This window comes from Triticum dicoccoides, chromosome 6A (genome assembly GCF_002162155.2).
Source record: "Triticum dicoccoides isolate Atlit2015 ecotype Zavitan chromosome 6A, WEW_v2.0, whole genome shotgun sequence".
Lineage (NCBI taxonomy): Eukaryota > Viridiplantae > Streptophyta > Magnoliopsida > Poales > Poaceae > Triticum > Triticum dicoccoides.
Window position 1 is genome coordinate 584,905,000 of NC_041390.1, and position 17,295 is coordinate 584,922,294.

General features: G+C 43.7%; 1 protein-coding gene and 1 long non-coding RNA gene across 2 annotated transcripts; one reads left to right on the forward strand and one right to left on the reverse strand.

Moving 5' to 3' along the window:
• Positions 1-586: 586 nt before the first annotated feature.
• LOC119316030 (very-long-chain (3R)-3-hydroxyacyl-CoA dehydratase PASTICCINO 2B-like) lies at positions 587-15,137 on the forward strand. The gene is made up of 12 exons (XM_037590432.1): positions 587-808; positions 872-1,000; positions 1,813-1,876; positions 6,227-6,311; positions 6,605-6,716; positions 11,862-11,880; positions 11,962-12,050; positions 14,232-14,285; positions 14,528-14,598; positions 14,705-14,786; positions 14,884-14,980; positions 15,067-15,137. Exons 1-12 carry the CDS (start codon positions 587-589, stop codon positions 15,135-15,137), a joined length of 1,095 nt encoding a protein of 364 aa, XP_037446329.1.
• LOC119314350 lies at positions 8,638-9,284 on the reverse strand. The gene is made up of 2 exons (XR_005152275.1): positions 8,925-9,284; positions 8,638-8,824 (listed from the first exon to the last, which is right to left on the reverse strand). It is a non-coding gene; the product is annotated as an uncharacterized LOC119314350 (long non-coding RNA).
• Positions 15,138-17,295: the final 2,158 nt, after the last annotated feature.

Below are 17,295 nucleotides of genomic sequence, written 5' to 3' on the forward strand. Positions count from 1 at the left end.
ATCTCTAAAAAGACAAATATTTAGGAATGGAGGGAGTAGTTGTTAGAAGATGAAAGGCTCGACCTGAAATCCAGCTAAATTGCGCCTCTCGCCGGACCCGCTGTCCCACGCACAGTCATAAGCACTCCCTCCACGCGTTCCATGAGCCACGCACCAAGCGCCATCGTGGACGACTCGAGCGACCGGCCACCGACCCCCGCGTTCAATCTGCAGCCCAACCCGCCACCAAACGCACGCCACCGTCCCGATCTCCTCCGTCGCCTCTCTTCCCCGACGCCACGAGCTCGACACGCAAATGCCATGGCGGCCGCTGCCTACCTTCGCTCGCCCGCGCGTTGCGGAAGAAGACCATGCATGGCAGGCACCATGAACCGAGTCGGCCTGCCGCCGGGACTAAAGCCCGCGAAGGGAGCCAGCATGTTTGTTACGGAGCACGATGGCGCCACGCCGGGGAACGATGGAGCTCGGGTTGGAGATCCAGGTGGTAGAAGTCGGAGAGGACCAGCCATGGTCGCCAATGACAAGGAGCTTTCCGCGTCGGCGAAGGGGCGCGATCGGGGAAGCCCACCGCCCAGATCACTAGGCCATGCCATTGCCGCAGGCTATCTCCACAACGAAACCACCCCGCCTTGATTCCCAGCTTGCAGGCATGTGCGGATGTGCCCAGCCACCGGCAGAACAATCACGCGACAGCACAATGAACTTCCCATGTAGCCGAGCCATCCACACCGCGTCATCTTCCTTGGCGCCGATTATACTGGCTTCTCGGTTTCTTTTGTACGTGTCCATCATAACCGTGTGCAGTTTTGTATGTGGCTCATGTACGTGCGCGCACGTGCTAAGTTGCTAATATGCTTGCGACATTCCGCAGAGACCGCAGGCCATCTACATGGCGGCCGTCATCTCGCCAGAGCAGCGGCGGCTGCTCTCCTTGCCGTTCATCTATGATGGCGATGTTGTCTCTACCTTCTCCAGTCTTGCAGTACGAGGAAGCACCCAGGTACCGTGGTACGTGTGTGACTGTGCTAATAGCTATATCTATATCAAATTCATGTATTATACAGGAGAACTCCAGTTCCTTTGTCTCTTTTCTTTAATTTTTCTGTAGTTTATTTTGTATTTCTGGACATCAATGAAAAAAATTCAACGACTCCATCTATAAACTCCTGACAAACCGACCCCTTAATTTATTTTTTCTCAGTTAATTTTTTTTCATCAACTTAGCAATGGTTTCACTCAAATCCTTCCAAGAAAGCAGTCTGTTTAATTTCATTCTAATTTTTTAATTCTTCTTTAGGTCAACAAAGGAGTCTCCTGCAAAAAAGAAAAAAAAAGAGTCCACACAAAAAAAAAACAAGGAAAAAAATTGTGTCCACACAAATTTCACTTGGAAACCGTGTAAGCTTCCATTAATTAGTTCATAGCTCAGTTTTCCTGAGTTTGTTATGAACTTCTTTTATTTGCTGAGTTTGTTATAAACCATGTAAATGACTAGATTCTGGTGGGCAGGGACAGGATAAAGGCCACATTGCAGAAGTTGCACCATGATCGATATGCTCAGTTCCAGGCTTAAATTTAGCTTTTATGTAGCATGGTAAATTATGGTCACTATATATATGTCTATATCCTAAAAATTGTGATATTTCTTCCGCTTTTCAAAATTGCATGGACTAGGATTATATTCTGGTACTATTGGAAGTGGAAAGATATAAACCAAGTATAAGAAATCTGAAGTAAAGAGAGATCCAACGAATTAAAAGATATTGGAGTTAATGGCGATTATTGTGTATTGGTACATAACGATCTATTCAGACAATCTTCGGCCCAGTAACCGGATCCTTGGTACCACAGCTCTCCACGCAAATGGATACGTCAGGTAATTCTTTCCAGTAACATTCTTCTATTAAAGGGAGGGATGCCTTTTTCTCAATAGTGATTGAAACAGTCCCTGAAGTTAAAGGAAATTGCTCACCATACCATCGATAAGTAGGAAAAAAAAACATCGATCCTCCCATACGCCACTTGGCATGCCGCTGCCCGAGGTAGCTTATTGTTTTTGTACTTACAAAAAGTATTTTGAGTCATAAATAATTTTGTATCCGTTGCAACGCACGGGCCCTTTTGCTAGTTATGTATAAGTATGTGTGTACATACAAGACAAAAGAAGACCACAAAATGCATGCGTGTATAACACAGAAGGCATTCTAGAATCTTCTATCTAGAGGTGTTTGATATGTGGAACCAGGGCGCATATGAAAGATCACACGAGTCTAGGACTCTAGGTTCATCGAGAATAAGGAAGACAATTCCTTGTCATACGATGGCTGGATGTCGACCTGGTTTCTACTACTTGGATCCCACAATAAGGGACGCCTATACAAAGGACTAGAAGGCCCAACATAAAGATAATGTTGATATTAACAACAACACCATCATGTAGTTTGAAGCTATGTACATCGACATTGCACCGGGAATCCTAGATTGCTTGCAAGATTTAAGAACACTAGGGTTTAGCTCTTGTTAGCCACCACAAACACATGTAATATATCTTACATTGAGATAGTTAGAGATCCACAAAAGCAAGACGGTGGGATGTTAGTAACCTCGGGGTCCTAAACCTAGTTACATTGTGTGTTCCCAACTTCTAATTTCTTGCCAGTTCTGTTGATGAGATCCTTGTGTCACACCTGAACTTACAAAATCCACTTTGTGTACCTTCATATACACGATATAGATAATTTGTGCATCGATAGCTAGTGCACATAGTGGACACGTACACCGATATAGGATAAATGATCCCATGTACCAATACTTTGCAGTACATGCCTTCTACATGATACTCCCTCCGTTTTTCTTTAGTTTGCGCATAAGGCCAGGCCCGCATACCAAGAAGAGGCTCGCTGGTTTTTTCCTTGACTGTTTTGCCCATGCGCCTGTACAGATCAGAAGCTGCCCGCTATTAACGCGCATGCAACCGATTGGGCCTTCTCAACCGTCTCCTTATTTTATTCCTTGCATGTGTGCACTGAACCTATCACTCTGCATGCGAGTAATTATGAACCGTTGCATGTGAAGCGGAAAGCAGGGGCACGATTGGAAACTCTCGCTGAATCACTGGAACACGCAGAGTATTGAGGGAAAAAACGAAAAAAGTTATACGCAGACTAATTAGGATCGGAGGGAGTACTTTGACAGGGGATTCCACGACAACCTTAGCCTCTTATCGGAGAACTTGGATCATCGCCCTGACTAAGAGATTGAGGATCATGATGATGTCAATATTTCAACTTGAAATTGATGAATTTATTCTCCATCAACAATTTCATGATGCTCACAACCAGGAGTGAGTAATTCCTCTGTAGCCTTGCTGAACGGTGATGAAGATGGATGAAATTTCTTATGTAATCGTGTCAATTTGTTAGGGATTGATCCCTAGTATCCACTATGTTGAGATTGATGTTGCCACCGGAAGTGAGTAAGTCCCCAAGTACATGGATGGCAGGTCACAACAATAAGCAGTTCAGAGACACTTGAAATGGGCTAACAAAAGGATCTTTTTTTCTACCCGCTTTGATTTCTAAAATAAATACAAGCGAAGGCAAAGTTTCACTGTTATAATTTATCATCTCCATTTGTACCTGTACACCACAGAAAATATTGTACTCAATCTTTTCTTACCTTGTAATGTTATTTGTATATCCTTGGTTGTGTTTGGGTGTTTCTCTCAAAGATGTTATATACTAATGTAGTTTTCTGATAAGATTATTGGTCTGTTTGTTTAATAAATTATTTTAACAAATATAGTGATGGGCACACGCCCATGCATAAAATTAGGAGGATTAAAAAGTACTCCCTTGGCTCACAAATATAAGATGTTCTAACTTTTTTGTGAATCGGATGTATGTAGATACATTTTAGTTTGTTTGATCACTCATTTCAATCCGTTTGTAGTCCATACTGACATATTCAAAACATCTTATATTTGTGAATGGAGGGAGTAGGTGATAGAGGGATGATCAGAAATAGGATAGATAACGAGCCACATTCAAACTACATTAAAAGCAAATACGCAGAAGTGATATATCATGAGATGGTTTCGAAAGAAATGGATGGCTTATCTCTCCACCCCATTAGACGACGCGGCGGCTGCTATGAACACCTGCTGCCACCGCGACGGCCATCTCCATAGGGCCTGGTTTTACGTGTAGTCATGGTGGACACATATCCCCGGTCGTGACATCATGTGGCTTGTCGGAGGACGCCGGGATCCATGGATCCGGGGCCGGTGCTCGTACAATAGTGCACTAGTCGTGCTCGTTGGGGATGATCGTGTCCAGTAGTAGCGACCGCTTGGACCACCTATTACCACCAGGAGGGTTGTTTCCTCCGACTCATGCTCCTCCATGGAGAGTAGGATGTTGCATGCGGTGTGTTGACAGATTTAGGGTTTTCACACCAGGAAATAAGACTGGGTACTCGAGAAGCACCACCAAATCAAAGTCATCATGCATTGTCGCCACTACTTTTTGCAATCCCAACAGCTATGTGTGTGAATAGTTTTGACGTGAGAAGCCACGCAAACACAACAAGATTCAGTCATCGTGGACGTTTTTTGACGTGAGAAGCCACAAAAACACAACAAGATTCAGTCGCCACCAAAGGCTCCAAATGGTGAAGGTCGTCATCACACACATAACAAAGATTGACAAGGAAGGGAAGTCACCGATCCCATCCCAAGATGGGATGCGCCGGCAGTCCCGCATCATCGTGGCGAGTGACAATCGGTGTGGTAGATCTGCAGATGACGACACCACCGTGACCAACTCTTGTTTCGTCGTCTTCGACTATGGCGATAGAATCGGCCGACAAACATACCAAGGAGGAACACCGTTGTTGCCAAATCTAAAGGTCCAAGACCCTCTGACCCATCGGTGAAAATCGTCGTTTGGCCGCTATCACGACAAATGGGGCAGCTCTAGCCAACTAGAGTGGCTATTGACGATGCCATATGCGTGCCAGAGCGGAGGACCGCCTTGTGGGGACGCAAATGATCATCGAAGATGAATCGCCACTATTGCCCACAAACCTGTTGTAGGGATCGCGGCCACAAATGCATGACCGACCTTCTGTATAGTCTGGGACCTCCCATTCAGTGGAGACCAGCCAAGCTCGGAAAGATATCAACACTAGTGCGCAGCTATACCCACCTTCTCTTGCCGCAACCCGTAAATCACATCTCCTCATTTAAGGCAAACGGAGCAGACACTTCCCCAGCGCCGCCTTCATCGGCCGGTGTCGAGGTTTTGTCTGACCCTAATCTCAAAGTAGCGGCAAAAATAAGAAAAGGAAGAGGTTGGCGGGCAGACATAGGGCTAGGGCGGCGGCGGGCTTTGATAAGGCTGGTCATAGTGGGAGTAACTTAGCAAGTAACATAGCGCATTCCAAGACAAGTTTGCTTATGTGGCATCTAGTTAATGAGGAGAGATGTGTTTGGAGTAACATAATATGTTACTGTAACATAACGCAAACCAAAGCAAAATGAGTCTATAATGTAATAAATGCAATCATCTATGATACTACTTGTATGCTACTTTGCACTATGAAGGTAGTAACAAAGACTAGTGTCTATGCATGACACTAGCCTAAGTTACTCCCCACTATGAGCAGCCTAAGGGAGGAAGAAGTCACTCCCAAACTCCCGTGTCATCAGGACATGCTATTAAGATGTTTCAGTTCAGTTTTGTACGCCGTTTACACACATTTCCTTTTCAAGAGTACTCTCTCTGTATACAAGATCGTAAGAGTACATGATAACCAGCTTTCTCTCAATCAAACTCGTGTAAGGACCAGCTACTTACGACATGGTTTGCACGTATACATGCGAAGAACAAAAGGAAAAAGTAAGTTATTGTATCGACATATGCACCATCACTCACTTTTGCTGTTGTGATGATATTTTCTGATCACGTGTATGGTATGGCAGGGTGGTTGCAGCAGCAATCACTCCCCCTAACACTCCCCAACCATCTGTACCAAACTCCTGTAGTGATGTCCTCAACTTAAAGCTAAATTAGGTTGAGCGGTGCTAACATTCCAATCCCAATACTATTCCGAGAAAGGCACAACCAAAGATAGTGGTAATATTTAATTGCATCCAATGTGTGTGCACCTATAGGGTAAGTTATTCGGGGCCTTAGTGCACACCCAATATCTTTGCTTCTTCCAGGTAGCTTTGCAATGGAGGGTAATGTCAGACCAGTGGTGCGCCGGCTCTACCTCTCTGTCTATAATTGGGCTGCGTTCTTTGGATGGTCAGTGTTCCAGCCATTGTTTTTAAGTTCTAGACAGATCTGGCCGTTTGTTTTTTGGTAGAGGATGAAGTTTATCAACTCAAAATTAAGCATTATGAGGAGATATAAAAAACACAATAAACACACCCGATCTCTACATAATTAGGCTACACGCAGTCAACATTAACATATGCACATAAAGAATCACATCGGTAGAAAATAAAGTCATACAAGACCAAAGCTATGCCTTGACGGATGAAAAAGAGGTCATTTGTTACTTTGTTTGATTGAGCACTTAAATTCCGATCATGCAGGGCACAGGTGTTGTGCCATGCAACATTAGCATTGTTGGTGAGGAAGCCTGAGGCTATCTACACCGCTATCGAGCAGCCGCTACTGGTCACGCGGACTGCCGCTTTAATGGAGGTCTGGTATTCTTCTTCATATCAGTTGCGCACTATGGTTCTTACCTTTTATCTTCGTAAAGTACTAATTATTTGCATAGGTGCATGATTTGTTCAACAAATTAAGTTTAAACTAGATGGTACGGTACGCTTCGATGCGCCCACTATAGTCACACTTTCATATATACTCCTATCTCAGATAGCTTGGGCAACTTAGTGTTGGTAATGTCCTCTTGTCGGTGTGTATTTCTCTTATTTGTCATTTTACTAGGAGACTGATCGTGTGAACCGACAGGGTAGATGGTACATCAATCATGCACTACCCTCGCCGGTGCAGAATGTTTCTTCATTTTTTTGGGTGAGTATACTGACATGTGGGCCTGTTGCAGGCTTAGAAAATTATATGCCATACAAATCGCATGTGCCTCTCGTTGTTTTAGCCTTCGCCCGCTCGTGGAAAAAAATCTCCATGGGCCTGTGATTCTCAAAAGCTACTTTTTTGTGATTCTCAAAACATGGTATAAATAAAAAACATGAACAATTTTTAAAAAGGGGGATAACCCCCATCTCCGCATCATCGTGATGCACACAAACATTTTATTAAAAAACTATTCAACATAAATAAGACGCATGATAACAGTAAAGATAAAAATCTCTACTCCTAATGTACGAGTCCGTACGTCGTTCGTTCATTCGTTCCTTCGTCCGCTCCCCTCCCCTCGCACGACCCCCTCGCTCGCCATCGATTTTTTTCATCAAACCAAAAAACTGTCGTAAGAAAACCAGGGCAATTTTTCTTTCCGGAAAAAAGCCAGCCAACACGACCCACGCTAGAAACGCCCTCCACCTCCATGCTCCTTTCGCGTTTCCCGACTGCCGCTGCCCTACCCCGTGGCTGCTAGGTTAACGCCGCCAGCCTCCTCCCTCCACGCTGAATCCACTACGCGACGTTGTCGTCTTTTCAAACTTGTCCTCCGCCGCTCTTGATCGACGACCTCCTTGTCTCCTTCGAGCCCCTTCTCCATCACGACGTGCCTGTGCTCGTCGATGCGGCATTTGGACATGTCCTCACCTTCGCCGGCCTCCACTACACGATGCTCGCTACCACTCGCCTCCTGCAGGAATGTCTGCATCGTCGGCATAGTTCTCCTCATCGCCGAAGGAATCTCTGGGCCGTCCTCCTCACAATTTCGAGAGAGAACCATCACACCTTCGCCGGCCTCTGCTACACGATGCTCGCTACCACTCGCCTCCTGCAGGAATGTCTGCATCGTCGGCATAGTTCTCCTCATCGCTGAAGGAATCTCTGGGCCGTCCTCCTCACAATTTCGAGAGAGAACCATCAAGATGAGCAGCCATCGCCAGACTCGTTCCGTAATTTTCTTGATTTTAGGATACAGCTGTCGGATGCATATGGTCTGTGAACTTACAGTTGTGGTGGATTACTTGTTAGAATGCCTTGCTGGGTGGACCGTGGATTACATGGTTGGTGTGCTCTGTCAGGTAGTGCAGGTAGTGGCAGCAAGCAATGCGGCACCAAGTTGGGCATGAAGTGCACAGACAAAGCAGAAAATATCAGAGTGATTTGTGCTCCGTGCCTGAAGCTAATACTGGTATACGGTATGATTCAGCTTTCTCTTCTCTAAGATTGCAGCATCTTGGTTTGGATAGCTACTTCTCCAAATTGCAATGAAGATACACACATGTATTTTGAGCGTGAAGTCTATCTATTACAGGTTATCACGTAAACATGTTTTTTGATTTCTGCTTCAAACTGAACTATTATATCTGGAAAACATTTATGTATGACATCTCAACAACTCAACTGGAAGGGATACAAAATGTCTTGAAGAAATGTTTGGGGAGTATAGGTGAGTAGAAAATTACTAAACGCGCTAAGCAATGCCCTCTTGATTTTTTTTGTTTTCGAGTTCTGCCCTCCATTAAACTGGCGAAGAGGTATATCTTAGTACTATTGAGTTGCTGGCATGCAGTTTTTTTCACAGTAGCAATGCCATGCGAACATCCTTTTTCTTTGACAGTACAACACAATGACATCTTGACTCTGACTGAACCTCGTCATTATTGTTACATGACAGCATAGATGTTGCTCAGTTACCAATTTGTTACCTGTCAAGATTTTCACATGTTGTAGTTGGTGACAGGGGATATAAAACATGTGGATATTGTTATACTTTGTAGCTGGTGGCAGGGGATATGATGAACTGACCAATTGTTTTCATGCATATTCTATCACCCGTAGTTCTTATTACAGTTACATGATCATGTGACAGCATGGCCTTCACCTTAATGCACCCCAAAGGTGATCATCGCCGAAGCACACCAAGGGTGAGCCATAACTATACCGCTGACCCACCGGCTGGGTGAGGACAAATTGCATAGTATCATGTTTTTTCAGTTAAAAACCTGAGAACAGAAAGACATATGTAACACAGTATGTAAAATTTGTAAAGTTCATATGAAAATAGCTGAGATCAAGTTAGGTAAGCACATTCTTGCAAGCGATGTATTTTCTCACTTACGAGAATTACAAGTTGCATATATAATATACTGTAGTAGTGTATATTCATGCACTCTCATTTTTGTTGAACAATTCATGATCAATACTGGATTTTTTTAAAAAGGAAGCCACTTCAACTTAGTTTGAGCTCTCATGTTGTCGAATGAATCAGAAAGTATGTTTTTTGTGGCCTTCATAAATTGACACAATGTTTCTGATTTCCAACCTAACAAAATTATATGTTTCATCCAATCAGGTTTTTTACCCCAATATGTAATCGGCTTAGGTGACAATAGTATCTTTATTGTTCTTCGCATGATCATTTCCTTTCTCAGACTGCTGGTCTACGATCTTCTTCTTCCTCCAGATTTCAATGATGACTCGAATCCCTCTAGGAGTTCAGTGAGGTAATCCATTTTGTTTTTATGCCAAGAGGTATGAATTAGAAGGACCGGTTGCTATGTTCATGACATCACTCTAGAGTTGGACCAATTTCGGGTCTTCGTGGCAGGGAAGATGATGGAAGCTACCATTCCAAGGTGGCAATGAACCGGTGCAGAACTAAAGAACACGTCGGCTGGCTTTGTGAAGCTTGAAGCTCCATGCATCAAATTTTCTGTATGCTGAAGTTCTTTCCTAGCACGGGGGTAGCATGTTTTGAATTTACTTGTTGTTTAGCTATGTTTCAGTATATGAACGGTTATCCTTAGTAAACCATGCTTTTAGCACTTTATTTTTAGTTCTTGCACATCTCGTTGTTGCCCTGTTGGCGTGCTTCGGCGATGATGTCGTTGTCATCTCGAATGTTTGGGGCTATAAAACGTATCAATGCCACACCTTGGTCTCATTTTTCATGAGGAACTGGGTTGTGGCCTTTTGCTCCAATAAGAAGCGGGTGAGAGTGAAAACTTGCCACTATGCATGAAAACCAATTCTGTCAAGTTCAAGACACATTCTTGATTAGAACAATTTGGTGTCAATAATTGTTTTCTCTGGTGGCAATGCTGGTTTATCCATGCAATATAATCAAATATTTATATTTCAGCTAGACTTTTCATTAGGTTTTAGATGGTTTTCCCAGTACCTCAAACATCTCGAATGTTATCTATTTAGGTTCTCGTATTTAGCTCACGGCTCCAACTTTTGTTGAAGGGAAACTCAAGGTTCCAACTTGATATGCCCTCTCATTCATTTGGTTTATTGGATCATAAAATTGGTAAATTTGATAACCTAAAAGCAGTTTTTGGTATATTAGATAGAAAGTGAGGAGAATAAATTTGTATTCAAGGTTCCAACTTGATATGCCCTCTCTTTCATTTGGTTTATTGGAGCATATAATTGGTAAATTTGGTGACCTAAAAGTAGTTTTAGGTTTATCGCTTAAGTGCTTTGGGCGAAAATTTCTGTTCATAGCTTTATTTTTACATAGCAATGTATGAGTGTGACGACAACGTGCTATAGCCCGGGATGAAGGGTGGGTCCAGTATGGAACCAGGAGGTACTATCACTAAGATAGGAAGGCGGTTGCCGCCCTTGTTTTTTGCTGATGGCTTGCTATTGTGGTGTTGATCACTAGCTCACTTAGAACATGAGTGTGGATATTGTGATAAGAGTAAGGGTTCAGAGTGAGCGGGATGGGGATTGGGCTTGTCTGTTCAGTTATGGTTGTCTAAGCGAAATAATTCCCCTATTTTAGAAAATGTGACAAATTGCATTTCATTAGAGATGGCTTTGCGGTAAATTGCATGAGCGGGTGGTTCATATTCTTTTGCATCAAGTCATGCAATTTTTTTGGTTAGAATAGAAGGGTAAATGCATTGGTTGGTTGCTTTAAAAGTTAATAACGGACACGGTGGTGTATGAGTTGCATGCCCAACAACAAACATCAAATTTTTGCTTGGTGGTAATGCAAGACATTCAACTTGGGAGGTGTCATGGGCGGCGCACGCCTTGCCCCCCTTGATTTTGGGAAGAGTGTTGAACACCTGTTTGATGTCTAAACATGCCCAGAGAAGAGGGAGAAATGAGGTTGAACTTTAGAGACAATCTTAATTATTTATTTGAATCATTTATATGCATTGTAGCCTGTAGCAATGCGCGGGCGTTCTACTAGTAGAAATAAATAACAAGACCACAGCCGGTCGATAATGGGGTTAAATGACTCAGAGAAATATTCTATTACTAGCACGCTAGTCAAATTGGTTGAATAATCATCGTGCAACCGTCTCTATACAGTTGCACCAAAAGGCCATATGCCCCTGAGCATTCACACACAGAAGTAATGAGTAATGACCATGTATGGATCAACGTGGTAGCTTTGAAGATAACCTGCCAAAAAAATTGGTATAGATGATCTGTTAAACATGCAATCATTCCAGCAATTCTTAATTGCCCAAAGAAGGGTACAAACTCCAACTCAGAGGTCTGCCTTGAGTTTTGAATGACAACATGGGACGCATGCTAACCAGAATGTTAAAAAGTACTTTGATGATTCTTATGGCACTTTTCTTCCATGGGTGAAATTTGTGTTAAACTCTTAATGGTATCGTTTAGTTCAAATTTATAGGTTTTTATTCTTTGAACATGAAGAATGTGAGTTGCTAACCATTTTGGTGTTGCATGGTGACGGCGTTGCTTTTAACATAGATTGTCCATTCACTTGTAGGTAAGGATTCTTCATTATGTTCTAGTTATACAGTATCATGTTCCTTTTTAATCACTCTTTTGAATACTGAATTCATGAAAGGGTTTGTGAAGTCTCCTGTCTCCGCAACAATTCTACAACTTATTGGAAGGATGTTTGTTACATGGGGTGTCTTGTGGAGCTTTCCCGAGGTATCAATTTGAATAACGCATCACTAAGCAAGTCTAGAGCTATAGATAGAAAAACATCATTTCCCCTTTGTGATGTACAAAACAAGCTCTTGATTTAAAAGCATTTGGTAAATGATAAATTTTAGATGCAAACTTTTATTGCAACTCTTAAAAGTAGACACGCATCACATTTTATTTCTGATCATCAAATAGTCTGTGGTAATACTTTTCATAAAGAATAAAACAATGGCAAGAATTGCGTTATAAATTCAAAAGTGGAGCCTCTGTAGGCATATTTATGTTTTGTGAAGTAGTATCAAGTAATGTTGTTGATGCTGGTAATTTCCTTACTATGGTCAAACCTAGAAATATTTAACACACAGATATGTTGGAAATATGCCCTAGAGGCAATAATAAATTAGTTATTATTATATTTCCTTGTTCATGATAATCGTTTATTATCCATGCTAGAATTGTATTGATAGGAAACTTAGATACATGTGTGGATACATAGACAACACCATGTCCCTAGTAAGCCTCTAGTTGACTAGCTCGTTGATCAATAGATGGTTACGGTTTCCTGACCATGGACATTGGATGTCGTTGATAACGGGATCACATCATTAGGAGAATGATGTGATGGACAAGACCCAATCCTAAGCCTAGCACAAGATCATGTAGTTCGTATGCTAAAGTTTTTCTAATGTCAAGTATCATTTCCTTAGACCATGAGATTGTGCAACTCCCGGATACCGTAGGAATACTTTGGGTGTGCCAAACGTCACAACGTAACTGGGTGGCTATAAAGGTACACTGCAGGTATCTCCGGAAGTGTCTGTTGGGTTGGCATGAATCGAGACTGGGATTTGTCACTCCGTGTGACGGAGAGGTATCTCTGGGCCCACTCGGTAGGACATCATCATAATGTGCACAATGTGATCAAGGAGTTGATCACGGGATGATGTGTTACGGAACGAGTAAAAGAGACTTGCCGGTAACGAGATTGAACAAGGTATCGGGATACCGACGATCGAATCTCGGGCAAGTATCGTACCGCTAGACAAAGGGAATTGTATACGGGATTGATTAAGTCCTTGACATCGTGGTTCATCCGATGAGATCATCGTGGAACATGTGGGAGCCAACATGGGTATCCAGATCCCGCTGTTGGTTATTGACCGGAGAGTCATCTCGGTCATGTCTGCATGTCTCCCGAACCCGTAGGGTCTACACACTTAAGGTTCGGTGACGCTAGGGTTATAGAGATATTAGTATGCGGTAACCCGAAAGTTGTTCGGAGTCCCGGATGAGATCCGGGACGTCACGAGGAGTTCCGGAATGGTCCGGAGGTAAAGAATTATATATAGGAAGTGCTATTTCGGCTATGGGGACAAGTTTCGGGGTCACCGGTATTGTACCGGGACCACCGGAAGGGTCCCGGGGGTCCACCGGGTGGGGCCACCTGCCCCGGGGGCCACATGGGCTGTACGGGGTGCGCCTTGGCCTGTATGGGCCAAGGGCACCAGCCCCAAGAGGCCCATGCACCAAGATATATGGGAAAGGAAGAGTCCTAAAAGGGGAAGGCACCTCCGAGGTGCCTTGGGGAGGATGGACTCCTCCCTGGCCGCACCCTTCCTTGGAGGAAGGGCCAAGGCTGCGCCCTCCCTCTCCCTTGGCCCTATATATAGTGAGGGGAAGGGAGGGCAGCAACACCTAAGCCCTGGCGCCTCCCTCTCCCTCCCATGACACATCTCCCTCCTCCCGCAGCGCTTGACGAAGCCCTGTTGGAATCCCGCTACTTCTACCACCACGCCGTCGTGCTGCTGGATCTCCATCAACCTCTCCTTCCCCCTTGCTGGATCAAAAAGGAGGAGACGTCGCTGCTCCGTATGTGTGTTGAACGCGGAGGTGCCGTCCGTTCGGCGCTAGGATCATCGGTGATTTGGATCACGACGAGTACGACTCCATCAACCCCGTTCTCTTGAATGCTTCCGCGTGCGATCTACAAGGGTATGTAGATCCACTCCTCTCTCGTTGCTAGATGACTCCATAGATTGATCTTGGTGACACGTAGGAAAATTTTGAATTATTGCTACGATCCCCAACAAGATATTCTACACTTACAATTAATGGGAATATGAGCTAATGATTATTTGGTTTCTCAACAATATTTCCCGATCATTAAGTACACTTTTCTTGCAGACACGCCCTCATATTCTTGTTACTTCCTTGATCCTAGCATGGTCCATCGCTGAGGTATATGTTGCTTCCACAAATATTTTTAAATTAGTCAAGTGAAACATGATCAATTTAGAAAGCAGAATCAACATAAGACACTGAAAAGCGACGCTTGGTTCTTCATGTGAGAATAACGCTTGAAGATCGCTAATTTAAGACCCGCAGTTACGACGTTTCTTATGTGAACCTAATCAATCCAAGATTTTGAAATTCTCTTTATTTGATCATAATCTTATGGTAAAATTGCTATTGATTTGCAGGTCATCAGATATCCTTACTATGGTATGAAGGAGACATTTGGATTTTCTCATTTCTGGCTATTATGGCTTAGGTTGGTATTGGATCTAAAGAAATCTCACATCTTAGATGTATTACTATTTTAGTATATTTACGTTAAAAGCGGCTAGCTTCATTGTTTTTGTACCGATTGTTTGCAGGTACAACATGTTCCTCATACTCTATCCTATTGGTATGTTAAGTGAAGTTGGCCTCATATACGTCACACTGCCTTACATGAAGGTAATCCAAATAACCGAATACATGAAGAGCTCCATGTGAGTCACTTCAATGGGTGTTTTTCTTAACAGTTCTATATATTGTGGGTGACTACTGGCAGGCCTCCAATAAATACTGCCTTCAAATGCCCAATAAATGGAATTTCTCCTTCAACTACCACTATGCATATGTTCTTCTAATGGGTATCTATTTTCCAGGTACACTTTCTTTACAATTATTGACCAAAGGTATACATATGTAGGATTTGATAAGACACCTCTTCGTTTCATCTGGATGATTGCAGGATTTCCACACTTGTTCCATTATATGCTCGTTAGGAGGAAGGTGGTCTTATCAAAGGCAAAAGCCGCATAATACGGCTCACAAGCTTTCTAGAGTATATGTCAAAGTCTGACTTCTTAATGTGCGAGCGGTGTGCTTCCAACCACATGATACTTCCCACTAGAGTATATCTACTATTTGTGTGACATTGTTCCCATGTTTGCTACCATGTCTGGATCAATAAAGTTGGGATGGTGGGTGTTCCCCACCTAAGTACCATTACTCAATCGGCTTCTTTAAGCTGATAAGCCGAGAGCGTCATTTCACTAACTATAGTTTTAACGATGATTGTGACATGCTCATTGATATCCCTGAAACTTTTTGCATTCCTAGCCGCCAAAATTTTCCATACGACGAGGATGATGGCTTCAGTTCAAAACTCCAAATCGAGAAATTGAGTATGTTGGTTGTGTTAGGGTTCTACACGTCACTAAAGGACCGGGAGTGATGCCGATCTTATGGATGCCAAACTGGTAGCACAGAGGCAGATGCATCCGAGTTTCGGTGTGATCTTGGCGGTGCAGGCTGAGGTCATCATTCAGGGTTTTATGCCAAGGCTTTTCCATTTGATGTTTAGTTTGTCTCTCATAAGGATCATTTGGCAATGAAAGTTGAAGTTCATAGAACGAGGAATATCATAATAAAGCTCTTCTCATGATGCATTAATGGTGTTCTACCATTTGTTAGCTCCTCTGATATGGGTACATGAAGATCGGTTAGAAATAGATACCTAAAGTTTGCCTGGTTTTCAGTATGTGCTGTGACTGTTGTAGCAAGTGTAAATATATTTAGTTATTACTCCCTCCAATTCATATTATGTGTCACTGATTTAATACGAAGTTAGTATAACTTTATACTAAACCAGCGACAAGTAGTAGGTTTAGTACAAAGTTGTATTAACTTTGTACTAACAAGTGACAAGTAATATGGATCTGAGGGAATAGTTAATTGTACTGACAGTCTGTGAAGTTGTCCAGACCACTCACGACGTAGTATCCGTGTTTTTTTCCTTCAAAACAGAATATTTTGTGCATCAAGTTAGGCTCCTGGAGCTACAGAATAGCCCACACCAAACGAATTTTGCCAGCCTAGCAAACTTTGGAAAAGAACTCCAGCCCTGACGAGATGACGCAGTTCCAAACCAGTGAAAGAAGCCAGCATATAAAAGTGTAGTAGAAATGTGTATGTGTACACGGTGACCGTCCCCTGGGGTGCGTGCTGCTGGTGGCTGAATCGTGAGTTCCACCAGCGGCGTCCTCCAGATCCTGGCGGAGTAGCTGCGCTCGTTTTTCCATTTTTCGAAACAAAGGTAAAAGTTTTGCCTCATCTATTAATTAAGCAGAAGATAATTGCTCAGTTAATTAGTGAAAAACTGGACGAAAACTGTTACAACAAGGGCCAAGCCCATTCCCCCACAATCAAGCACACATGACTAAGCCCATTCTTGCCGACAACATGTCAAACACATAACTTTCACCGATGCCAAAAAGAAGAATCCAAAACTACTATGAGAGGAGCAGCCACGGGGCCCTCCCGCAGAAATGAAGAGCATGCACTTCACATGGCCCGCGTCCCTGATATGACAACGAGCAACATTGAAGGCAACCTCGTCGCCCAGAAAGCTGAAGCTCTCAATGCTGCAAAGTCTCGGAGCCGCCGCCCCGACATTCACTGCTCCGTTGCACCCTGTACGGTCCACCGACACCACCTTCCGAGGCCGCTGCCCTGACATACCACCGCTCACCCTCGAGCTACAACGCCGCACGACTCAGCCACCCGCAACCCATGCTGCACAGGGTGACTGCCCGCAGACAACGGCCGTTGCACCACTTTCAGGGCCGCTGTCTCGATATATCGTCCAACCGTCCACTCTTGAACGCGTCGACCGAGCCGACGACCCTTCCGCCCTCGCCACTCAAGATTGCCACCCAAGCCATGCTGAGCAGCAACCCTACCGCATGAAGTTGTCATCGCATTGGTTTCTGAGACCGCCGTCTCGGCGCACAAATTCAGGGCCGCTGCCCCAACATCCACTAACCTTGATAGTGAAGAGATCGCTTGCAACAGTCTCTCCCATGCGACGCCTTCAAGAAGGTTACGATGTAGACGTTGTCGCCGCCCGCTTCGGAAGACCGAGGCAAAGATTTTCATCCGGAGAGTCAAATCCGTCATGATGTCGACGGCTGCGCTC